This window comes from Anser cygnoides, chromosome 3 (assembly GCF_040182565.1).
Source record: "Anser cygnoides isolate HZ-2024a breed goose chromosome 3, Taihu_goose_T2T_genome, whole genome shotgun sequence".
Taxonomy (NCBI): domain Eukaryota; kingdom Metazoa; phylum Chordata; class Aves; order Anseriformes; family Anatidae; genus Anser; species Anser cygnoides.
This window is the reverse complement of record NC_089875.1, coordinates 121663687-121688011: the sequence shown is the minus strand read 5'-3', so window position 1 is coordinate 121688011 and position 24325 is coordinate 121663687. Positions and strand designations below refer to the sequence as shown.

At 56.3% G+C, this 24325-nt stretch overlaps 1 protein-coding gene across 10 annotated transcripts in view; it reads left to right on the top strand.

Moving 5' to 3' along the window:
• The window catches only part of OTOF (otoferlin), a 76795-nt gene extending 53291 nt beyond the window's left edge, over positions 1–23504 (top strand). For 3 of the 10 annotated variants that reach the window (XM_066995164.1, XM_066995170.1, XM_066995172.1), the window contains 30 exons: positions 107–290; positions 2184–2304; positions 3082–3182; positions 3625–3715; positions 4196–4312; positions 5571–5723; positions 6165–6354; positions 6738–6862; positions 7172–7306; positions 7818–7979; positions 8986–9105; positions 9702–9863; positions 10142–10304; positions 11167–11297; positions 12421–12450; positions 13040–13180; positions 13550–13616; positions 15085–15239; positions 15362–15496; positions 16194–16331; positions 16586–16713; positions 17187–17357; positions 17858–18018; positions 18809–18951; positions 19428–19516; positions 19759–19857; positions 20501–20742; positions 21582–21760; positions 21924–22024; positions 22493–23504. In XM_066995164.1, the coding sequence (XP_066851265.1) occupies positions 107–290; positions 2184–2304; positions 3082–3182; positions 3625–3715; positions 4196–4312; positions 5571–5723; positions 6165–6354; positions 6738–6862; positions 7172–7306; positions 7818–7979; positions 8986–9105; positions 9702–9863; positions 10142–10304; positions 11167–11297; positions 12421–12450; positions 13040–13180; positions 13550–13616; positions 15085–15239; positions 15362–15496; positions 16194–16331; positions 16586–16713; positions 17187–17357; positions 17858–18018; positions 18809–18951; positions 19428–19516; positions 19759–19857; positions 20501–20742; positions 21582–21760; positions 21924–22024; positions 22493–22673 (4115 nt within the window). In that variant the 3' untranslated portion in view covers positions 22674–23504. The remainder of the gene's footprint in view (positions 1–106; positions 291–2183; positions 2305–3081; positions 3183–3624; positions 3716–4195; positions 4313–5570; positions 5724–6164; positions 6355–6737; positions 6863–7171; positions 7307–7817; positions 7980–8985; positions 9106–9701; positions 9864–10141; positions 10305–11166; positions 11298–12420; positions 12451–13039; positions 13181–13549; positions 13617–15084; positions 15240–15361; positions 15497–16193; positions 16332–16585; positions 16714–17186; positions 17358–17857; positions 18019–18808; positions 18952–19427; positions 19517–19758; positions 19858–20500; positions 20743–21581; positions 21761–21923; positions 22025–22492) is intronic. The other 7 variants (XM_066995173.1, XM_066995168.1, XM_066995171.1 and 4 more) reach the window with 5 other exon arrangements.
• Positions 23505–24325: the final 821 nt, after the last annotated feature.

Below are 24325 nucleotides of genomic sequence, written 5' to 3'. Positions count from 1 at the left end.
CCTGCAGAGAAAATATCCCCAGCCTGAATGAGAGGCAGGTCACTGAGCTCGTTTAACCCCCGATAAATTACAGCCCCATGACTTCGTTTCACATTTTATTCTCGAGGTAATTACGGGAACCAGATCGACGGCATGGCCAAGCCCGTCCTGCGGAGGAAGAAGGAAGGAGGGGATGGCGACGAGGAGGAGTCCGAGCTGCTGCAGAACTCGAGTGAGGATGAAGGTGGCGAGGACGGAGAGATGGTCTCCGTCTCCTCATCCCAGCCCATGAAGCCGCTGGTCACAGACAGGTGACGTGCCCGCCTGGCCACAAAAGGGGGCAGAGATGGGCTCCATGGTTGTCCCCACATGTGCTGGGTGTCCATGGGGCCGTCACGGGGCCTAGCAGGCCTAGGGCCACAGGTGCCTTATGGAGGGAACCCCATTCCCTGCTCCGGCAGGGGGATTGGACTAGATGGTCTTTCAAGGTCCCTTCCAATCCCTGACATTCTGTGATTCTGTGATTCTCTGATGTCTAATAAGGGTTGAATTCATGTCTCCCCCACTTGGCCAGCTGAACACCCAACACTCGTGGCTGTCCATTGCTCTAACCCTGTGGTAAACTGGGATGAGGCTAAGCAGTGGATTCAAAAAGCATTCAGAAAATAGGTCCGTTCCTGTACACATAAGTTCCATGCGTTCAGGAAACTAGTCTAAACCCAGGTCGTTCCCAAGGAGCACCGCCACCCTTGGCACTGCACATCATGGGGAGAGGTCTGGGCTTCACCTCTTTGCTCTCTTTAGCTGCACGACAGAAAAACGTCACAGGCACCATGTGGAGGCAGGCAATATCCAGCTAGAGATAAGGCACGGATTTCAGTAGTGAGGGTCATCTGTGCTGGGACAAGCTGCATTTTCTCATCACATGGGATCTTAAAAGCTATACAAGGTCACGGCCACCCAGAGAGGGGAGGGTGGAAAAAAAAAAAAAAGAAAAAAAAAACACTGGAAAAAGTTCTTGAGAATGAGCTAGGCAGGACACTGGGATGAAAGACAAAATCTCTCTCCCTAGTTTGCAGCATCTCTTTTGGTCAGTCTATCTATCCCCATTGCTTGCAGTCGTGGACAGGCCACTGGCTGGTGCTTGACAGAGCCAGACTTGGTCCTACCTTTGGTCTGTGGATGCACATCTGGTTGTCAGCAGACAGACTCCTTCTGCTCTGCCTGCCTCAGTTTCCCCAGCCGCAAAATTAAGACAACCTTTTGCGCCTCCTTAACAAACTGCCATGTAGTGTGCAGGTAGCAACGACCTTAACGTACAGACAAGATCCAGACAGCTGCAAAGTGGGATTCTGGTTGGTGTTTTCTGCCCCAAGCAGCTGGATCAGAAAACCCCAAACTGAGCGGGATCAGCCCATGTCTTAGTGCGTCTGGGCTGGCCTTCAGCCCCAGCCCGGGTCTGCACGTAAAGGACTTGTACTCAAGCAAGTTAATTGGATGTAACCTAATGAGAAGTACTTACAGCGGATTATTTTAGCTGTGTTTTACCAATAAATAGATGTTATTTATCAGAATTGATTGGCTGACTGAGCTCAGTTGGGAAACAAAGCAAACCACGTTGAACTGGGGCTGTTTGCCCTCCAGTTAAGGTGTCTGCCTGGGGGTCCCTGGCTTGTTCACCAGCTCCTTGTGGGGGGGAACACCAAACGCTGAGGGGACACACTTGGAGAGCCTGGGCTCAGCTGCTCATGCTCCCTTCCTCAGAGCCTCCAGCCTCTGTGTGCCGGGAGCCTCTCGCTCGAGCACAGGGCTCTGCTGACATCTTCTGGATGGAAATACCCTCGATGGCTTCAGCAGGATGAGCTGAGGCTGGTTTTGGACTAAGGGTGACCCCTGCAAGATCTGCAGTAGCTTAATGCTAGTAGCTTTATGCAATAGCTTTATGTTTGGGTGGGCTCTGGCTGAGGACAGAGTGGGGTTCCCTCCTGGCAATGGCCAGACTGGATGGGGTTTGGGGCAGGGAAGGGTGCTGGGAGAGCTGGAGCCTCTGTCCTTGAGGGCACAGCTCACGTCAGCCCCCTTTCTCCCAGCCTGACCCCCCATGTGCCCCTTCCCCATCACAGCTCTGCCTCCGTGGGAGAGGCAGGGGACAGGGTTTGGTGCTGGCCAGGGGCACTGAGCGCCCCTTCTGCCTCCTCCCGCAGGAACTACTTCCACCTGCCCTACTTTGAGAAGAAGCCCTGCATCTACATCAAGAGCTGGTGGCAGGACCAGCGCCGCAGGCTGTATAACGCCAACATCATGGACAAGATTGCAGACAAGCTGGTCAGTGCGGGCCGGGGAGGGAGGCAGCCAGGGCTTGAGTTGGCCATGAGGCACTTCCAGGCTCCCCAAGCATTTCTGCAGCTTGCCACAAAGCTGGGACAAACTGCAGGACTCAGTAACCCACTTGTGCAGAAAGGGGAAAGTTCCCCCATGTGAAATGCTCGATTTGAACGTCCAAATCCCAGGGCTCATTGAATTTTCTGTGAGTTTGACCCAGGGGTCCCCACCAAGGGCAGCAAGAGGGGGTTGGCTTTGCCTTCGTGGACCTTAGGCATGGGCAGGCCGCTGGGAGGTCTCCCCGGAGCCTTCTCCTCCCCAGGCCCAACACCCCCAGCTCCCTCAGCCTGGCTCCAGAGCAGAGGGGCTCCAGCCTCTGCTCATCCTCGGGGCCTCCTCTGGACTTGTTTTAATATATCTGTGTCCTTCTGGTGCTGGGGCCCAGAGCTGAATGCAGTGCAGGTGGAGGCTCACAAGAGCAGACAGTGGAGTAGAGGGGTCCAAATAGGACCCACAAAGAGAAAACCTACCAGGTCCAGCCAAGACACTGTGGCCCTTGCTCAGCCACTCTCACTGGGGGTAATGGAGCTATTCCCACCACCCAGAACCATCTCCCCCATACAAAACTGCCCCAAACCCTAGCCCTGTGGACATCAGGTCTGGAAAAGGAGCAGATGCTTCCCTCTGGCAGCACCCCAATGGGGCTGCTGTCTGTGGGGCTGCTGTGGGGCCGGACCCCACCCCACTGCCCCCCTCACGGCTTCCCCCGTTGTGCTGCAGGAGGAAGGGCTCAACGACGTGCAGGAGATGATCAAGACGGAGAAGCCGCACCCGGAGCGCCGGCTGCGAGGGGTCCTGGAGGAGCTGAGCAGTGGGTGCCTGTGAGTAAAAATGGGCAAAGGCGGTGTGCTGCACACCCCTGTACACCCGGGCAAGGCTGTGGCACTGGGAGTGTGACCTCACCTTGACTGGTTGTCCTCTGGAGGATGGGAGAGCATTTCAGCCATAGGACTGTAGAATCCCATAATTCCAGCGGGATTATAATCCCATAATTCCAGCCAGCCTGGCCTTGGGCACTGCCAGGGATGGGGCACCCACAGCTCCTTGGGGCAGCCTTCTCAGTGCCTCACCACCCTCAAAATAAAGGATTTCTTCCTTTCCTTTCCTTCCATTGCATTGGCGCCACTCCATATTGGCTGCCTTGTGGCTTGGGCAAAAAGACTGAGGACATTTCTCCCTAGTCCTGGTGGCACAGAGGCAGCCACACTGCTTGAGGGACCCATCAGGATCCCGCAGGATTCATGCTGCTGACCCTTTCCGTAGGCGCTTCGTGACGTTGGCTGACAAGGACCAGCACCACGCTTCCCGCACGAGGCTGGACCGGGAGAGGCTCAAGTCCTGCATGCGGGAGCTGGTGAGTGTGATGCAGCCAGGCAGGGAAATGAGGAGGTTTCGGGAACAGAGCTAGACCTTGTCAGCGCAATGGGGAGTTTGGTCCTGGGGTGTTCTGTTTTCTCTGTGCATGGAGGGATGGGGGTTGTTTCTGAACAGAGGAGCCCAAGAGCACTTGGGTCTGGTAAGGGTCCCAGGTGTCCCGTGGGTTCACAAACAGCTGAGGGCACTGGAAAGGAGGATTTTTGGGAGCCCTGCAGAGCACAGATGCTTCAGCAGTAGAGAAAACCTAAATATTTGGGGCTGGTAGCCCAGCTCCTTACAAGGGAGTTAAACGAGCAAATAGACATCCAAAAGAGAAATACAAAGAGCAGAGGCTTATCCAGCTGGCACAGCACAGGCCATCAGCTCCTGTAGCCAGCTGCATACCACCAAGCTACAAATTTATCCTGTGAAAACCTACACGCCCCTTGTTCTGTCCCGGGCTCTCCTTTAACCGCAGGAGAACATGGGCCAGCAAGCCACGACCCTGCGGTCGCAGGTGAAGAAGAACACCATGAAGGACAAGCTGAAGCTGGTGCAGAACTTCCTGCAGAAGCTCCGCTTCCTGGCGGACGAGGTGAGAGCCCTGCCACGGGGACAGGGACGGAGCCGCGAGGCAGCAGCCAGGCCTCATGGAGGCCTCTGCACGCCCTGAGGGGGGAGAGGGCCTCAGCGCACAGCTCTCGGCCCAAGGAGCCTCTCCGCTTTTCTGCGCTGCCCCAGGCCTCCCAGGCTTGTCTGGTTGGAATGAGTCAGTGCTAGAAGGAGTTTAAGAGCCCTTCTTAGCTAGCCACAGAGCTGGGCCCTCTTGCAGCTGAGCTGAAGGTGGTCTCGCCAGCCTCCAGCCATGGCGAGGCCGTGCAGGTCCCCACACACCAGCCATGGGAAGGCAGCACCATGTCCACACAGCACTGAAATCATCACCAGGGGGATGTTTCTGGCTAGGCAGGGAGCTGTTAAAGTACATGGCTCTTCAGAGGGCTGTGGGATAAAGCCCTGTCCTCCTGCAGGACTCAAGCCATCTCATTTTTATCACAGCAGCATGCTCTTGCTTCACTCTGGCTCATGGGTAAGAGAGAATACACCATTACATGACAGCTCCTCACAGCACTTCCAAAGAGATGCTGCATCAGCAGGATCTTGTTTTCCTTCCTTCAGAAAATTACCGTTCCTCTGATATTTCCAGTTTCAGATTGGATCAGTGGGGTGCAGCCAGTGGGGGGTTCCTGGCCCTCGTGGAAGCTGTAGTCGTTGCACCTCCTGTTCTCACTTCCCATGGCAAGCTCCCAGGCTCAACTACATATTCCTTGCTGCTGTAAGGGCTGCCTCGGCTTGGACTCTCCGCTACAGAACATAAAACAGACTGTAGGGCATGGTGGGGAATGTGCAGACAGGGAACCTCTTCCAGAGCAGGGAACAGAGGAATGGCCCCTGCCCTACAGTCCCCATGGCCACCGGGTGAAGAGGGAAGAAAAATCTTTAGTCTTTTAACCCAACATTATTATTATTATTATTATTATTACTGTTATTATTACTGTTATTGTTATTGTAATAATAATAATAATAATAAGAAGAAGAAGAAGAAAAAATGTAAATCCCAGTTTCTTTCCTGCTAGGCTTCACCCTGTTGAGATTGGCTCTCAGCAGCTTTGCTTAAGCAGACAAGGTTCTGCAGTGGGAGGCTCAAAACCATTTCTATGGCCCCAAGGTGGCACGAGGCACGTCCATCTCCTGTGGGATCTGCTGAAGTTGCCTTCCAAAGGTCTACAGCCCTGCCAGTGCCTCAGTGGTCAAAGAGCTGAGACACTGACAGGGCTCTTTGCCGGTGTTCGCAGCCCCAACACACCATTCCCGACATCTTCATCTGGATGATAAGCAACAACAAACGCATTGCCTACGCCCGCGTCCCTTCCAAGGACATCCTCTACTCCATCGTGGATGAGGAGATGGGCAAGGACTGCGCCAAAGTGAAGACCGTCTTCCTCAAGGTGCCTGCCCGTCTTCCCTGGGGAACTGCAGCCGGGAGGAGGGAGATGGAGAAGGGACAAACTGGGAGGATGGGAGCTGGAGATGAGGGAGCTGGGTATCCAGTTTTGCTGGTGATTGAATACTACGCACAACAGATCCACCACTGATAGTGGAAATGTGCTGCTAGGAAGTGTAAACCACTGGTCATATGCAGTCTGGTGGGTGAGAAATGGCTGTAAGGAGAGAGATGTTCGATCCGGCTGGCCAGGAAAGGGAAATTTGTCTTGGAAAGAGAAGCCAACGTGGTAGGAAAAAGATAACGCATGAGACAGAGTAGTGGGCATGATCCAAATTGATGAGGGCTGCGTCCCTGGGTGTAAGTGGGGTACAAGCAATGGTGGTCTGTCCAGCTCTAAGGCCTCCCCTATTGCCACCTAAACTCATCTGTCCTTTGCACCCAGCTACCTGGGAAGAGGGGTTTTGGACCTGCTGGCTGGACGGTTCAGGCCAAGATGGAGATTTACTTGTGGCTGGGCCTCAACAAGCAGCGCAAGGACTTCCTGAGCGGCCTGCCCTGTGGCTTCGAGGAGAAGAAGATCGCCAGAGGCCAAAACCTGCCGTCCTTCCCACCCATCAGCCTCCTTTACACCAGTAAGAGCTTGCTGCCCTTGGTGGCTCTGGGGACAGGACACGGAGGGCAGGGGGAGCCTGGTTGGACACCACTTGGGCCAAGGGTCTTCCAGGAGCTAAGGGGAAATACTTCCAGTTGTCCCATGGGGAGTTCTATGGGGAGCTGGGGTGTGGGAATTGTACCTCCTCCTCCCTGCCCCGTTCATAGCTGCCGTTCTGCATGCTGAGAGCAGGATGCTGAGGAAGTCCTTTTCCATTTGGGAATCGTGTTTTGAACCAATTTCCTTCATTAGTGCCGGCCCTGAGCAATAGCATGCCTCAGAGACCTTGCTCTCCAGTCTGAGCCCCACGGCCGGGCTCCAGACTTGCGTACCAACCTGTCTCACTGCCCCTCTCCATTGCAGAGAAGCAGGTTTTCCAGCTACGAGCCCACATGTACCAGGCCAGGAGTTTGTTTGCTGCCGACAGCAGCGGCCTCTCGGACCCCTTTGCCCGAGTCTTCTTCACCTCCCAGAGCCAATGCACTGAGGTGAGCACCATCTCCTGACCTGGAGAGCTGGTGGGAAGTGGGAATAACTTGTGTCTGCTTTCCCGTTGTTGTGGCTTTTTACTACCGGGAAAAGTTCTTGGGAGATGCCCCATGGCTTGCTGGCCCAAAAAACATGTATGCAGCCAGGCGCTGGAGCTGCAGCCTGAGACGTGGCTGAGACAGGCTGGGGCTGTGCTCATTCTCCAGAACCCATCCCTGTGGCTGCCCCTGGTGCAGGAGAACTGAGACCAACAGCCTGCGTGCCGCCCCTGCCCAGGGTCCCAGTAAGTCCCTCTCCCTTTCTTCCAGGTCCTCAATGAGACCCTTTGCCCAACCTGGGACCAGCTGCTGGTCTTCGACAACGTGGAGCTGTACGGAGAAGCCCACGAGATGCGGGACGACCCCCCTATAATTGTCATTGAGATCTATGACCAGGACACTGTGGTAAGATGAATCTCAGCAGAGGAAAATCTCTGATATAGATGCTGCAATCGCTCCTGGCTCACAGGCAAGGCGAATAGTGCATAGGGTGCAAGAAGCAGCCTTTCTCCTGACCCTTGGGAGAAGGTCTCCCCACATCTCCCAGGGCATGGACTAGGAGCCTCTGCTTCTCATTAAATCTCTTAGACTCAACCGAATGATATCTTATTTATGGAGAGTGAAGCGAGAGTTTTTGTGAGGTGGGAATCAAGGAGACGTTACCTCAGTCTTTCCCTTCGGAGTAGCTGCTCAACCCTGGCCTTCTTGCTGTCCCAGCCCTAGGCCATCTCCTTCACCTTACTTGAAGATGCTGATGCTTTAGGAAGCGCCTTTGGATGGGAAGCCAGGAGTGAAAGCTGGCGCTGAGCTTTGGTGGCCCAGGCCCAGGGGGCTGGTCCTGTTCTGACGACGGTGGGGAGAGCTGGGAGGCGTCGTGCTGGGCCAGCAAACCCGAGCGCTCTCTTCCCCTCCCCAGGGCAAAGCTGACTTCATGGGCCGCACCTTTGCCAAACCGGTGGTGAAGATGTCAGATGAGCAGTACTGCCCGCCGCGGTTCCCCCCGCAGCTGGAGTACTACCAGATCTACAGGGGCAACTCCACCGCGGGCGACCTGCTGGCAGCCTTCGAGCTGCTCCAGGTACCAACAACCCCAGCCTGAGGGAGGGCAAGGACGGGCTGGAGGGTTGCAAGGCAGTGGGGTCAGTCCATTTTTACACAAAGAGCAGGTAGTTCGTACATCTTAGAGGAGCTAGAAGGGTTTAACGCAGCTACTGAGCCAGCAAGAGGGCAGCTCCTGCCCAGTTATGCTGGTCAAGATGATGCGCAGCGAGTCCCAGCTTCCTTCTGGACAGGGCACCCCACTAAAGGGTTGCATGAGCCCAAACTCTCTACAGCATCACTGGGAGATGCCAATGGGAGTCTTGGGGCTCTCTGAGATGCCAGGTTGAAGGTATAAGGAAAAAGGGATGAGAAATCAGATCAGCATCCCAAGAATACGGCAAAATTTTATCCACATAGTGCATGGAGGTACCAGGGTTAAACCCTCCCTCTCTCCTGCCTTCTTTTCCATGCACTGATACTGTCACATTTGTACGGCCACGTCTCAGCAGTCTCCTGGTGTGCAGGGGGGGTGAGACCTCCCAGCTGAGAGGAGAGAGGCCCTGGCAAACTCATCACAGTGGTGGCTTTGGATGTGCTGAATGGCTGCAGGCTCCTCTAATGCAGCTGAGCACCAGCTGGGGCAGCGGTCTCAGGGCTGGCGACGTATCTTTGTGAACCAGGAGCAGGCAGTGCCTGGGAGGTGGCCGCTGGGGGTCCCTCTGCACTGATTGAGCCATCCAAAGAACCACCCCAGCAGCCATCTCATCCTCCCCAGCACCGGTGATGTGCTCCAAAGACAAGGCACCCCGGAGCTGGGGCTTTGGTCTCTGCCATGCCGCGATGCTGAGGGCTGTGGTGGCGATCAGATGGGGTCCTGTCCTCAGAGCCCCGGGGCAATAGGGTGGCTCACATGGGCAGCCTGGGCTTCTGGGAGGTGTCCCTGCCCGTGGCAGAGGGGTTGAACTAGGTGGGCTTTAAGGGTCCCCTCCAACCCAACCCATTCTATCATTCTGTGATCCTAATCCGAGCTGCATCTCTTCCAGATTGGTCCTGGGGGCAAGTCGGACCTGCCCCCAATCGACGGCCCCACAGACATGGACCGGGGCCCCATCCTGCCGGTGCCACTGGGGATTCGGCCGGTGCTGAGTAAATACAGAGTGGAGGTAATTGCATCGGAGCACCAGATTTTAATGTTCAGCAGCGAGGCGGATACACAGCAAAAGCTGCTGTGTTGGCATGGCCTTGGCCGGGTCACGCTGTGAGTGCTGCTTCTGATGGGTTGTGTAGGGCAGGAGAGCCTGCCCGCGGGTGTTTGGAGGCCAGGGGGGGGATCACTGGTGGCTAGCTGGGCACCAAGCCCAGATGTCTGCACTGCAGATATTTGTCTGTAGTGGCTGCACGGGGAGCTAGGCTGCAGCCACCCCAAAAGAGCAGACGACTGGATCACCCCTTGCTTAAACGTGGGCACCACAGCGAGCCTAGAGCCTGCGGTAAAGGGCACTTGGGCTTGGCCATCAGCATCCCTCTCCCTTGGCTGCCTTGTTAGATAGTGCAGGTGGAGGCAATACAGCCCGAGATGTTCTGTGCACAATTCACCTGTGAGTTCGGGTGTCTCTGCTGGATGGAGATGCTGCAGGACTCCAAAGAGATCCCATTTCCCTGTTTCAGACACTCCCAGGGGATGCTCAGAACCAACTCCTTTGGCCTCCAAGCTGAGGGCAGCCCTCTCATGTTCATGCCTTGCCTCCTCCTCTCCTAGATCTTGTTCTGGGGGCTCAGGGACCTGAAGAGAGTGAACCTGGCGCAGGTGGACCGGCCCCGGGTGGACATCGAGTGTGCTGGGAAGGGGGTGCAGTCCGCCCTCATCCAGAACTACAAGAAAAACCCCAACTTCAGCACTTTGGTCAAGTGGTTCGAAGTGGTGAGTGTTTCCCCCTGGGTCCTCAGCCGAAACCCAGCCTTTGTGAAACCCAAACCGGAGCTCCCAGACCCTTGCTTCAAGCTCCCCTGCAACAACAGAGGACTTGAGCTCCATCCCAGCCAGCGGGGGGGGCTTTTTCTGCAGGCTCCCAAGCCCTGCTCTGCTGAGCTGCTCTAAACCATCCCTGCTTTAGTCCCTGCTGTTTTTTCCAACCACCAAAGTGAACATCCCACAGCTGACACCCGTCCCTTGCTAACCAGCCCCCCTCTGCTCCCCAGGACCTCCCGGAGAACGAGCTGCTCCACCCGCCCCTGAACATCAGGGTGGTGGACTGCCGGGCCTTCGGGCGCTACACCCTGGTGGGCTCCCACGCCGTCAGCTCCCTCCGAAAGTTCATCTACCGCCCGCCAGACAAGAAGGCCCAGCACTGGAACATGACGGGTAACCAGGAGCATGGTTGCGGACAACGGAGGGGCGCGGACTAAGAGGGAGATGAGATGTTTCCTCATCTTGGTGAAGGGAGCTGTGCTGCATGGATGGGGACAATGGGGTGGGAAGCTGCAGGGTGTAAGGCCCCGAGTCCCCTCCGAGTTTTTCATCTGTGGATCTCACTGCAATAACTGCATGCTCCCCCGACACCTGTAAGACAAGGAAGGCTGGTTCACCTCTAACCTCTCTGCGTCTTCATGAGCCCACACTCTCCCCAAGCCTGGGAGGTGGATTTGCCATGCTCTCTGCCTGCTGCCATTATTTGGGTAAAACTGGAAAGCTACAGATGGGGGCCACCCTCCGAATCCCAACCTCCATTCTCTATCAGCCCTGGGGAATCCTCCACGGCAAAACCATCACAAGTTACTGTCCCTGCACCCAGCCCAGCAGCCTGGGGCTTGGTGATCCACTGGAATCGCTCCCCTTCTCAAGGGACTTGCTGGAGGTGGAGGCACTCCTGGCTGGGCAGAGACGGGAGGTCTGGGGGGTTTGCTGGGGTCTGTCCCTGCCTCCAGACACAGATCTGGAGCTGTGTTGCATCTGTGTGCTGCTACTTTCAGGGCAATCTCTTCTCCTTGTCTTTTCTCCTTGGGAGGCTGGGCAGGTGCCTTTGTCACCATCTGCTTTCCTTTGCTATGGGAATTTTTTTTTTTTCATGCTGTAAGGGGCTGTGCTCGTTTTCCCTGCTCTTCTTCTCTGAGCAAGGCGGCCACACATCACTTCAGCATGAATCCTGAGGATCTCACCTGAGCTCTCAGTTTCTTCTCTACACTGTCCTTCTCCCTTGTTCTCTCTTTCTCTGTCCCCTGTCCAGCTAAACATCTCAAAGGCTACCTGGCAATGGCCAACGGGGCCCCTCGCTCTCGCCCCACAGGGGAGATCGTTGTCAACATGGAGCCTGAGGTTCCCATCAAGAAGATGGAGACGATGGTGAAGCTGGAAGCTGTGAGTATCCGTGTGTCAGCGCCACGTTAGCATCTCTCCCCTCACTGAGTTGCCAATCCCACCCAACGGAGGGCCACCTCGTCCTGCTGAACATGGGGCCGGGCTGACCCCCGGAATGAAGGGCCTTGGGGTTATCAGCAGTCCTACAAAGCAGCCCCTTTCCGTCCTGGCTGGGCTCAGCTGGACTATCCTGGGCTAAGCAAATCAGGCAGCTCGATGTTTTCCTTCAAAAACAGCCAGATGGGAACGAGCACCCGTGAGCACAACCCTGTCCCTCTCTGTGACCAGCGGTGGACAGGCAATGTGTCCCCGAGGCATGGGGCTTTGTGCACAGCCTGAATGTACCTGTGCTCATTTTCCTGTCCAGAATGGGAATTTCTGCTCCTTCTTATACCCTTCTGCACCAGAGCTTCATCCATGAAAAAGAAAGAAGTTTCTTTTTGCAGGGGGCCTTTTGCAGCAACAAACACACACAGATGAGCAGAACACGCATGTGCCTGCAGGCACGTTGTGGGCTCCAGATGTGCATGGCCCCTCACACGTGCACTTTTACAGAAAGGCTATGGCACACACGTGCCTTACAAGCACACGTACAGGTGCACACATGTGCACACACACCAAAGTCCCTGGTGCATTTACACGTGCAGCTGTATGCAGAGTTTCTAGCACCCGCACAAGAAGCTGTATCATGTACATCTCACACAGCTTCATGCAAGAGGAGCAACTGCACATATGAGCACATCTGGAAAGCCCCAGCAGCCTGCCACAGTAGCCTGCAAACCTCCCTGGCTGGGCAGGAAAGCTCCAAGAGGGCAGAGAGGAGTTATCCGTGCTGAAAGCCAGGGTACGTCCCCAGAGCCAGGCTCTCATTTTGTGGGACTTTCCCTTGGAATCCCAGAGAGATGTGTCCCCTGGGTTTGGCATCTCACAGCATTCGTTTCCCATGTACGAGCAGCGTGCCCAGCCAGGGCTCTTCATTCAAGGCTTGTGGTTCCTTCAGCCCTGGCGAGCGGTCTGCGACTCCTCCGGCTCACCGTGCACGCGTGTGCCTGTGTGTGCTTGTACTCGGCTGCGCTGCTAACCTGCTCTCCCTCTCCCTGTTCCCTTCCACCCCGGGCGGCAGAACTCCGACGCGGTGGTGAAGGTGGACGTGGTAAGTGATGGAGCTGCTCTTCATCCCTGCTCCCAACCCTCCGTGCCCCCTCTTGCCCTTCTGTGCGGCTGTCAAAGGGGACCAGCACCCCCTTCGTCCCAAGGCAGAGACAGAACAGCGCTGGTCCCTGCAGATTGGGAAGCACTTCTGGACCTGCGCTTCCCAGCCCTGCTGTGTCGGGAGCAGCAGGGCAGCATCCTGGGAGGGGGACGCTGGTTTCTGCCAGCACAGCCAGACACCAGCTCCAAAAGGACTTGTGGTACCTCTAGGTGGATGCAGGGCACTTTCCTGGGCTAAGAGAGGATTGCTGCCGTGTACAGTGCGGGTGCTGTAGCCTAGAAAATGCATTGATGATAGGGATAGACAGGAGGGGATGTCTTAGGACTCTGACACTGTGTCTTGCTGGAGCCCTGGGCACCTTGCTGCTCCATGCCTGTGGCTGTAAAAGGGGGAAAGAGCCAAGGAGGCCACCCAGACAGGAGGGCTCTGCCTTCTCATGTGCTTTACCCGCCTCCTTTGCACATCAAGAGACATTTTGTTTTCATCTGATCCCTCTCCTTCTCTGTCTTTGCTTCCCTCGTCCCTGCAGTCTGAGGAAGAGAAAGAGAAAAAGAAAAAGAAGAAGAAAGGAGGAGGAGGAGGAGGAGAGGAAGTAGAAGAGGAGGAGCCGGACGAGAGCATGCTGGACTGGTGGTCCAAGTATTTTGCTTCAATTGAGACTATGAAGGAGGTGGGTGCAGAGCAGGGGGGTGAGACACGTAAGGTAGAATAGGAAAACCTTGTCTCCTGTAGGCAAGGTCTCAGCTCTCTCAGCTATTTCCAAAAGCTTGGGGCTGTGCTGCTTTCCTTGCTAGCCTGCTGGCAAGGCTTTTACCTGGCAGAACTGAGCAGGCTTCCCCTTCCTTGGGTGCACTTGGGGTGCCTGGCTTGCAGGCAGACACGGTTCTTTCAGAGCTTGAGGCTTCATCTCTCCAGCACTGCCAGACCCCAGCTCCCTGCTTGGACAGCTGGAGAGCTGCGACCCCCAGGCAGCCACTTCTAGCGAGCACAAGGACCTCGACACAGTCACCCACTCCTTGCTCACTTCTTTCCTTCCCAGCAACTCCGGCAGCAGGAAGCGGCCGCAGCAGAAGCAGAGGAGAAGGAAGAGATGGAGATTGCAGAAGGTGAGCAGAGGGGGAGCGGGGCCACCAGGGGAAGGACCGGGGCTCCTCTCGGTGCTCGGGCACCCTTTTTGGTGCATGCAGTTGTTCCTCTGCCGCACCAGGTGCTCCCAGCATGTACAGCCCAAAGCAGGATCGATTTTTGTGACTGCAGATGTGGCGTGGGCAGTGCTGGGCTGACACGGCCGGGGTGCAGAGCCTGGGACTGTGGCAGCCTCCAACCCACCCCTGCTGGGAGGAAGGCTGCAGGGGAGCAATGCAGGGTGCTGGCTGGGGGTTGTGCTGTTGTCCCAGGGCATTTTTGTGCAACCACCAGTTCCTATGTCATTGGAAGTGTTGCTTTGGCCATGCAGATGTTTTAGCTCTGCTAAGTGTGCCAAGGAGCAGGTGTTCTAGATCGCCTTCGTGGGGTTTTCCATCCTCATTCTGCAGGAAGCTTTAAAGAAAGAAAACTTGTTTTGCCCCAGCTTTTCAAGGGAAGGTTCAGCCAGACAAAAGGTCTGGAGTTCCTCTAACCTGACCGCTTTTACCTGTGCGTAGAGGCATCCTGGTCTGTTCTCCCTGTCTAGCATAGGCAGAAGAAAATCATGAGCTTCTAGTGCCAGATCTCTGACCCCTTTTCAGTACTGCGTAGCAATAGGATAAATTGTGCCCTAAATGCATCTGTCTCCGAAGGAAATCGGGGGGGTTGTAGCTCCTACAGGGGCAGGAGACACTGCAGGTGTCTAAAGTTGACTGAAATAAAATTTGTAACACAAGTGATATGGGCCAAGAATACCAATGAGATGGGCTGTATGGGCCAGGGGTGACCTTGTCCATTTGCAGCCCCTTGCCAGTCCCTCCAGCAGGGCTGGGAAGAGTTTCCCTGAGGACTTTCACTCATCTTCTCCATATGTCCCACATTCACACGACAGAAGGTTGTTGTCTTGCCTGGGTAATGCAAAATTTCTTGGCTGAGATGACTCCAAGCATACTTGGAGATGACTCTGAGCAGCTTCTTCCTGGGCTTGCTGTCATGGCAGGGCTGCCAGGGGGTGTCTTGAGTCCCACATCACTCTTGTCCTGTCTTCTGAGCAGAATCCATTTCCCCTTGGCACTCCCATTCCTTCCTCCTTTCCTTTCCACACCAAGTCCTTGTGGTCGTCTGTCTGTCCCCATCTGCACTGCCCAGCAGTCATGAAAGCTGGCGGATCGAGGCAGTGAGGGACGGGGATTGTGAGGGCTGGCAGAACGGTCCGGCATTGCCTGGGCTCCTGGAAATGCTGTGAGCTGGGCAGTGATGGCCAGGCTCAGGAAAAGACAGGAGAGGGCTTGAAAGGTTGCTCCGGGGCTGGGCTGGGAGCTGCAGGCAGTCACAGCTGTCAGCTTTCATGTTCCTTCTGTGTTAAGGACTTTGATCAAGTCCCCCCTTCCCTGTCTTCCCCCCCTCATTTCCATCTCCTCCATCCCCGCTGCTTCCCCTCGGCCTCAGAAATCAAACTTGATGACTCTCCCATGAAAGGCTTCAAGGGCCAGGCAAAGAACAAGGAGAAGTCCAAGGCACCCAAAGACGACAAGAAGAAGAAGCAGCAGTCAGCCCCTGAGCTTCCTGAGAAGAAGAACAAGCAGAAGATCGACGAGCTGAAGGTGCGTGTGTCAGCAGGCGAGGAGGAAGCTCTGCCTGCTCAACAGAAGCAGGATGGGAGTCAGTCCCAGCTATCTGGAGCCTTTTTTTTTTTTACCTGATTCCCCTCCTTTCCATCATCTAGGTCTTCAACAAAGAGCTGGAAGCAGAGTTTGATAACTTTGAGGACTGGCTGCACACCTTCAACCTGCTCCGTGGGAAGATTGGGGACAACGACGACAACGCAACAGAAGAGGAGCGGATAGTGGGGAGGTTCAAAGTGAGTTTGGTTGCTGAGTTAAACCAAGACTAGGGCAGCCCTTGCCTACAGGCTTCTCTCCTGAAGGTGCTTTAGCAGGAATAGAAATAGGAAGCGATTTGCCTTGACCCAGCCACAGCACCTTGCAGGGAGGGAAAGCCTCCAAGGGCAGCCCCAGGAATCAGATGGCTCCAGGTAGAGCATCCACAGAGGGGATGATCTGCAGGCAAATGGATGTTTCACAGTTCTTGAAGAAGGCCAAGGGAAAAGCAGATCCTCTTTGCTGGCCACTGGAGAAATAAGTCTTGCCCCGGGTTTTCTCTGAGAACCCTTTCTCACCGGTAGTGCTCACCTGGACTCACTGGCACCAGCGCCAGCCCCCAGGCAATGCAGGAGCACCTCTGCCAGCTCTAAGATTCTTGGACAAGTGGAGCTGCTTTTGGAGGTTGTGAGCCTGGCAGATTAAGCCAATTAATGCCAATTTAGCTCTTTGCTTGCGTTTAAGTGACGTAAAGAGCATGGCTGCCTCCTCCAGCTGCTCTGGCCCAGGACTGCCCCTGCCCAGCACAGGATCCCAGCTCGGTGCCAAGGCTGTTGTCCCAATGTCACTTTTACTCTTGGAAATCCCTGCCCATGCACCCTGCTAGTCTGATTCCTAGGCAAGCCTCTTTCCCGGGGCAGCAGGACTCTGATCAGGCTGTGCACTCCATCCCTCCAGGGCTCCATGTGCGTCTACAAAGTGCCTCTCCCCGATGATATCACCAAGGAGGCAGGATACGACCCCAACTTCGGCATGTTCCAGGGGATCCCCAGCAACGACCCCATCAATGTGCTGGTCCGAGTCTACATTGTGCGGGTGAGTGTAACTGCATGGTGTGGCAAAGTGTGATCCTGTGCTCCCTTCCACAGCTCAAACCCACAAACCGGTCCAGCATGCAGCAGGCCTTCTCACCAGTTTAATCCAAGTGACTCAGCTGAGAGGGACCAAAGAGCTCAGCCACGTGGCTGTGGCTGGGAAGGGACTGCTGGTTTCAGGGACCAAGATCGGGGCCATTCCTGATTTGATCTCTAGCACGGATGGAGCTGATCTCTCTCGTTTCTCCCCCCTAGGCCACGGACCTGCACCCAGCTGACATCAATGGGAAAGCTGACCCCTACATTGCCATCAAGCTGGGGAAGACAGACATCAAAGACAAGGAGAACTACATCTCCAAGCAGTTGAACCCTGTCTTTGGAAAGTGAGTTGCCCAAGCTCTGCTACCTGTTTGCTCCTGGAAAGGGTGAGCTAAGCCTGAGCCAAGCTTGACAGCCCTTGGACCTGCACCCTGTTCATCCCACAGCTGTTTGGGGTTCAAAAGATGGGACTCATCACAATGAACTTTCCTTACGAGCAGCGTAGGCACCCTCATTTAAGCCATTTCTCCTTTAGCAGGAGTATGGTCAATACGATAAAGGATGTTTAGATGTCCATATCTGATCACAATTAAGTATCTGCTGTAGGAAACATGAGGCCTGAACTCCAGTGAGAGGGTTGCCTGGCTCCCCAGTGACACAAACTTAGTTTCAGGGCTGTTGAGGCACCCAGGCCAAGCAATGACCATGTGCCACCTCCTGCCTAGGGACAGACCCACCTCACCCACGAGTGGCTTTGAGCACCAGCCAAGTACTTCAATTTGTTCTCTTTCTCTTCATCTGCTTTCCCCTGGCCTAGATCCTTTGACATTGAGGCCACCTTCCCCATGGAGTCCATGCTGACGGTGGCAGTGTACGACTGGGACCTGGTGGGGACAGATGACCTCATTGGGGAGACCAAGATTGACCTGGAGAACCGCTACTACAGCAAGCACCGAGCTACGTGCGGGGTGTCACAGACTTACTCCATGTACGAACACAGCTTTCCCTGCCCGGTCTCCTGCCTGGACCCATGTCTGTCTCGTCTTCCACACCAAGCCTAGGTTTCCTGCAGGAATCTCCCTCTTCCATTGGCTGCTGATGGGGAAGTCTGTGCTGTACCTTTACTCTTAAAGGGGTTTAGGATCAAAACAGATGGGCAATGGCAACAGAAGGGGCTGAGGGGCACTGGTGGGGCTCAGTAGATGGGTGAGCAAAGGAACAAAGCTGAGCTTCAAAGTCAAGTAGGGTGCACTGGGGTCTGAGTTAGCACAAAGTAAAGGGATTGGGGTGGAAAGGTGCTAGCAAAGGGTAGAGATTGGGGTGCAGAGCGACCTCATCTGCTCTGAGGCCTCACATTTGGAGCCTCAGATCCTTCCCCCGTGAATGCTGGATGCTTCATGGCAGGAGTATTTACGTCACTGGGGAGCAAAATGGCTTTTGCCTTCGGGTCTTGCTACTACCTCACTGACCTTGCGCTCCTATTTGCAGACATGGGTATAATGTGTGGCGTGACCCCATGAAGCCCTCACAAATCCTGTCCAAGCTGTGCAAAGAGGGCAAGGTGGACGGGCCGCACTTCGGGCCGGGAGGAAGAGTGAAAGTGGCCAACAGGGTCTTCACCGGCCCCACGGAGATCGAGGATGAAAACGGTACCTGCCCCGTGGGGTGAGGATTGGGGGCAGCAGGGCTCTGGGCGTCTCTTCATCATCCAGGGCTGGAGGCAGGTCCAGTGGCCCCATCACCTGAAGCAGCACGGCAATCATTCCCCATCCACCACCTTGCAAAGATCCTGCAGTATGTGGCCTGCCAGTGTCTTACAGACCACCCAGGCACGTGGGTTGCTGTCAGAGTCACCCACAGGTGTCCGCGGCATGGCCAAAAGCTGCCTTCAGAAACCTCCTCCTGGTATGCCTGAGGAGCAATGAAAACTGCCCACCCCGGCCCTTCCAGGGCTTAGGAAGCCACGCGCTATGTAGTTGAATCCTCAAAGGTTGTGTCCCAGCGCACCCACGTGCTCAAGAAAGATGAAGGCAGGCCAGGAGGGGTGCGGAGGACGAGAACACGGTCAATGGACATGGAGCTCGTTTAGCCTGGGAAGAAGCAGACTGGCTGGGGACCACCTTCCGTGAATGGTTAGGGCTAGAGAGAGGAGAAAGAGAAGAGTTAGGAAATGTTGGCTCAAGGACAAGGCAGTGGAGAGGAGTAGCTACTAGGCAGCACTGCTCCTTGGAGCAGGGAGGAGCTGGAAGAGGAATCCAAGGGGAGTGCGTGTGCGTGGGCACATCCCTGGGGAAGGTGCTGTGGCGAGAGGTTTGCCAGCCCAGTTGGGATGCCAGGAAGAGCCGGGGTCCTTCTTGGGGCAGGGGAAGAGGGTTTTTTGCTGTCCTTGGTGTCCTTCTGCCCAGACCTCCACGCTCAGCCCTCCCTTTGCCCTCGCAGGTCAGAAGAAGCAGACCGACGAACACCTGGCCCTGAGTGTGCTGCGCCACTGGGAGGACATCCCACGGGCAGGCTGCAAGCTGGTCCCCGAGCACGTGGAGACGCGCCCGTTGCTGAACCCCGACAAGCCGGGCATCGAGCAGGTCCTGGCGGCCCCAAGGCAGCAGGGACACAGCCTGTAGGGTGCAGGGACCTCAGCTGGGCACACCAGCCTTGTCGTGGTCAGCGGAGGGGATGGAGGCGCTCTCCAAACAGCAGCACTCGGGCACCAACAGCCCTTAGCACCCTCCTGGTGACCCCAACAGACTGAACCTCCAGTGTCTCCCCCTCCCCTGCCTTCATCCACTTCATACCCCCAAGTCTCTGGGTCCCCTGGATCCCCCGTGTCCGTGCACATTGGCACCACACCATGCCAGGAGGGTGGGCAAGGACTCCTGGCACAGGGCAGCCCTGTCCCACCCCATATCTGCCAGGGTTCGGCGTGGTGCTGCAGCCCCTGCCCCACATCTGGCACAGCCAGACTGATGTTGAAGGGCAGGAGGAGCTGGGGGGGGAATGCTACGGGGTCTGGGAGCAAGGAGGGGCCCGGGGAGCTGACTGCACCTCTCCAACCCTGCAGGGTCGCCTGGAGATGTGGGTGGACATGTTCCCCATGGATATGCCAGCGCCTGGCCCTGCCACCGATATTTCCCCCAGGAAACCAAAGAAGTAAGGAAATCTCCCAAATCTGTGGGGAAAACCCAAGGCTGGGGGGGGGGGGGAGCCCCGCTTCTCCCTGCTCTGCTGCTGCTCCACAGCCCAGCCCTCTGCCTGGGCACCCCGACCACCCTGGCGTTTCCAGACATCCCAAGACTGGAGGCACCAGGTGGTGTCTTCCCCTTCCGGAGGGTTCCCCTTTCGCCTGCCCCTTCCCCACCGCCTCCCCTCCTTGTCTCCCTCCCTCCTGCCAGATACGAGCTCCGAGTGATAGTGTGGAACACAGACGAGGTCATCCTGGAGGACGACGACTACTTCACGGGCGAGAAATCCAGCGACATTTTTGTCCGGGGGTAGGTACAGCGTGGTCAGCCCGTGCCACCCCCTCTGCTTCAACCTGGGGGGTGTTGGTGCTTGGGGGGACCCCAGGGTGGGTTTTGGGGGAGCTGTGGGTGTGGGGTCAGTGAGCACCAACACTGCTGTTGTCTTCTGTGCTGTCTCTGCCTCTCCATCTCCATCTCTGGCTGCGTGACCTCCGTGCGTGCCTGGCCCGGCCACCCAGCTTGGAGCTGTGGGTTATTATCCGGCCAAGCTGGGCTCCTCAGGTCCCTTTGCTGGAGGCTGGGTCAGCAGAGACAACCCCACCCCAAAGCAGACCCTGCATCAGACCCTAAATCCTTACAAGGGGCTCAAATAAATGTAAAATAAGGAGTCCATGGACACCTGCGGTCAGTGGAGGTCAGACTAGAGGGTTTCTTGCCCTCAAACCCCACTGGTATCCCTAGGACCTTGTGCCCCATGCCCATGCTGCCCCTCGGAGAGGTTGCTGCAGTGCTTCACGCAGCCCCAGCCCAAAGCTTATGGCTCTAGGTCCTTCCAGTCCGTCCATGCCTTGCTGGCCTGGAGACGTCCCGGCTGCATGTGCAGGATGTCCCCGTGCACTCTGCTCCCTGCTGTTAGGGCACGCCACCCCTGTCACCCCTCTGGGCCCTGCAGGTGGCTGAAGGGCCAGCAGGAGGACAAGCAAGACACGGACGTCCATTACCACTCGCTGACTGGTGAAGGCAACTTCAACTGGCGCTACATCTTCCCCTTCGACTACCTGATGGCGGAGGAGAAGATTGTCATCTCCAAGAAGGAGTCCATGTTCTCCTGGGACGAGACCGAGTACAAGATCCCGGCCCGGCTCACCCTGCAGGTGTGGGACGCCGACCACTTCTCGGCCGATGATTTCCTCGGTAAGGGGCTGAACTGGGGCAATGGGGCGGCCGGCGGGGGTCCCTCAGCGGCTGGAGGAGCAGGGGTGATGTGCGGCGAGACGACACCAAGATGGGAACGGAGCCTGGGAGGGCAGCCCTGGTCCTCAAGCCCAAATCTCCTGCAAGCCCCTGTGAGAAACAATCTGCAGCCAGTAACACCGGATCTCAGTGAAGGAGCATTTTTATTCGTGATTGCCATGGCAGGCGTCCTGCAAGCAGGAGTGCACAGCAGAAGTATATCATAACCTTACATTCCCTATCACCCGACGCTTGATTCCTCCCATTTCCTTGTTGGCTGAGTACTACAGGTTCACAACCTACTCCACACCTTTCTATACCATATATATACAATTTTGTTTGACCAACCACTAATTTCTCCTTTTCCTCTTTTTTTTTTCCTTCTTCTCTTGTGACTAGATATCCCATGATTTTTTTTTTTTTACTAATTTGTAGTGCTCATCCTGTTTTTCTTAGCTATCCCTGTTATTTTGGGGCAGTGGGACCTTCCGCTGTCCCCTTTTGTGCTTAACATACTCCCCCCTGTTATGCCACTGTTATGGCTGCACAATCACTTTCAAATATGCAACGTTAGTGTAATTTTACGCTGTAAAAACACAACTTTAATTCTCACACCCCTTTAGGTATAAGAGCAGATAGAACGAGAGCCTTTATTTCCACTGCTGCTGTTCAAAGGCTGTTCCCATAGCAAAGATGTCAGCTTTTTAGTTCCCCCAAAAAAAGTTTTCCAGGACTGTCTCTAGACAAGGTCTCTCATTTCGGGTCTGCCAACATCTTTGCTTCCTATCATCTCCTGCCAGGGGCCATCGAGCTGGACCTGAACCGCTTCCCCCGGGGAGCCAAGACGTCAAAGCAGTGCAGCCTGGAGATGGTGACAAACGAGGCGGAGCTGCCCATGGTCTCAATCTTCAAGCAGAAGAGGGTGAAAGGCTGGTGGCCGTTTGTGGCCAGGGATGAGAATGATGAGCTGGAGGTCACCGTAAGGATGGGGAGAAGGGGGTGATTTTCTGTCATGGGGATTGTGCTCTTTGCAGAACACCCCCTACAGCCAATTCTGCTCCCTCAGGCCCCCTCTGTTCCTATGTCTCGGGGGGGCAGGTGGGGAGCACTGCCTCGCGTTCAGCAGAGCTCTCTCTGTGCAGGGGAAAGTTGAGGCTGAACTACACCTCCTGACTGCAGAGGAGGCAGAGAAATCCCCCGCCGGGCTGGCTCGCAATGAGCCTGACCCGCTGGAAAAACCCAAGTAAGTAGGAAAGCCCTCTCCCCAGCAGATACCTGGGCTTGTAGGAGATGCTGTTGGGTGGTCCCTTGGGGAGGGAGGCATACATGGGGAGGTGAAGAAGGCTTACACCTCAGGGGATGTAGAAATGAGAACTATGGGCAGAGCCATCTCCTGTGGTTCCCACCATTGCCCGCTGTTCACTGCCCTGTTCCGTTCCTCTCTTCCTCTTCTCCCTCCCTTCTTGCCTCCATCCCCTTTTCCTGGCCTCCCACCTCCTGCCCTCTGGTCCTGATGCCCAGGACACCAACTTCACCTGACTCCCTCACACTCCTGCATCACTCTCTCTGGCACACATCCTGCTGACTCCCCTTGCAAAATAGCCCAGGGAAGGGGGTCCCGGGGCCTCCCTTTGCCCACCATGGCTCTAGCTGTGCTGCCTGCCCTCCCCATGGCCATGGCATTCATGACAGGCGTTTCCTTCCCCGGCAGCCGCCCAGACACGTCTTTCATCTGGTTCCTCAACCCACTCAAGTCCATCAAATACCTCATCTGTACCCGCTACAAGTGGCTCATCATCAAAATTGTGCTGGCCCTCTTGCTCCTCATCATGGTGGCCCTCTTCCTCTACAGCATGCCAGGCTACATGGTCAAGAAGCTCCTGGGGGCATGAAGCATGGGGGCAGCCAGCCCCCAGCCCAGCACCACCACCTGCCCCAACCCCGTGCCCTTCTCCTGCCCAAGGCCTCACAGCAGCCTTGGAGGACATCTCACTGCTGCTGGCCCTCCTCTACTGCATTTCTCCACGGATCCCATTTCTGGCTTCATTCCCAGAGAAATGGGTCTGGAGGAAGGCTCTGACCCCGAGGCTGGGCATCTTTCCCCTGGGCTAGTAGCAGTGACCAGCCGGCTGTGGCGGGGCACTCAGGCTGGGGGTCTTGGACACCTTTGCCCAGTGGGGAAGGAGCCAGTGCTCTGCTGCAGCGGGAAGGGGAGCAAGAGCTGGGGCTGCATTTCTGGAGCCGTGGGAGCGCTCCCCAAATGCTCTTTGAGGGACACTGAGAAATGGAGCCCTGGGGCTGTGCAAGGGGCCAGCCCAGCCCTGCTCTGCCCTCCCCGGGATACTGGAAGAGGCAGGGAAGCATCCAGCAGCACAAGCATCTTCCCAGGGCCACCAACCCAGCACGGCTGCTGGCTGGACACCCCTGGGGCTCACGGGGAGCCACAGCCTCTGTCACCGTGTGAGCTCCCCCTGCCCGTCTCACTTATGGCTTTGGTTTGTGCTCATCCAGGTGCATTGGGGCTGGGGCATTTCTGTCTGTGTATATTGGGGACGAGGGAGGGAAGGGCTCTCTTCTAAACTCTCTGCCATACTCAGCTGTTGAAGACCCACCATGCTCAGCTTCAAGTGTGCAAGACCCTCATTCACTACTGGAATGACTCTCGGGGATGTTTTTAGGACGCTGCTGTTGTACTCTGTCAATAAAGTCTCGGTTTCACCGCTGAGTTCTCTGCCGAGCTCCCATGTTGCTCTCATGCTGCTGGTAACTGTCAGTGTTGGCACTCTCTCCATCATCACAGTGTGGAGGTCTTAAATGGCAGAGCAGGTGGCAGCCAGTGGTACCCTCCCATGGTGCCACCAAGTGCCGAGCTCTCTGGTGTCCCCAGCTGTCCCCGCTTGCTCCCAGTGCTCCTCTGCACTCTGTCCTCCATCCTGCCCCAGGGCTGCCGGAGGCAGTGCACCCTGCTGCCCTTCCTCAGGCCCTGGGCTCCAGCCCAGCTCCCTGCAGCTGGTCCAGGGCCATCGGGGAGGGCGGCTGTGCCCATGGGGCAGGGGAGACGTGGGACCTCACACGGTGAGGGGTCCCAGACATCGTCCGGCCATGGGCAAGAGCTCTGAGAACAGCACGCCCAGCAGCCATGCTGTGGCAAACAAGGCAGCCATTTTGTGAGGTGTCATGGCCGCCTTGGCGGACATCTTGTCCTGGCAGAGGGGAGGACACGCAGCACGGCTGTGGCTGGGGCTGGAGGGGGCTCTGCTGTCTGTGGGTGCTGCTGGAGCTGCTCCTCCCCTGGGGCTGGGTCCTACCAGCCCTTCTCTGCTGCCTGACCAGCCAACACTGCTGTCTTCTGTGCTGTCTCTGCCTCTCCGTCTCCATCTCTGGCTGCATGACCTCTGTGTGTGCCTGGCAAGGCCACCCAGCTCGGAGCTGTGGGTTGTTGCTCCCACAGCAGATGGATTTGGTGGTTTGTGTGCCCAACAGTCCCTTGTGGGGGGCTCTTCGGAGACCTCCTGTGACATGGGCAGCTGCCGGCAAAGCAGCA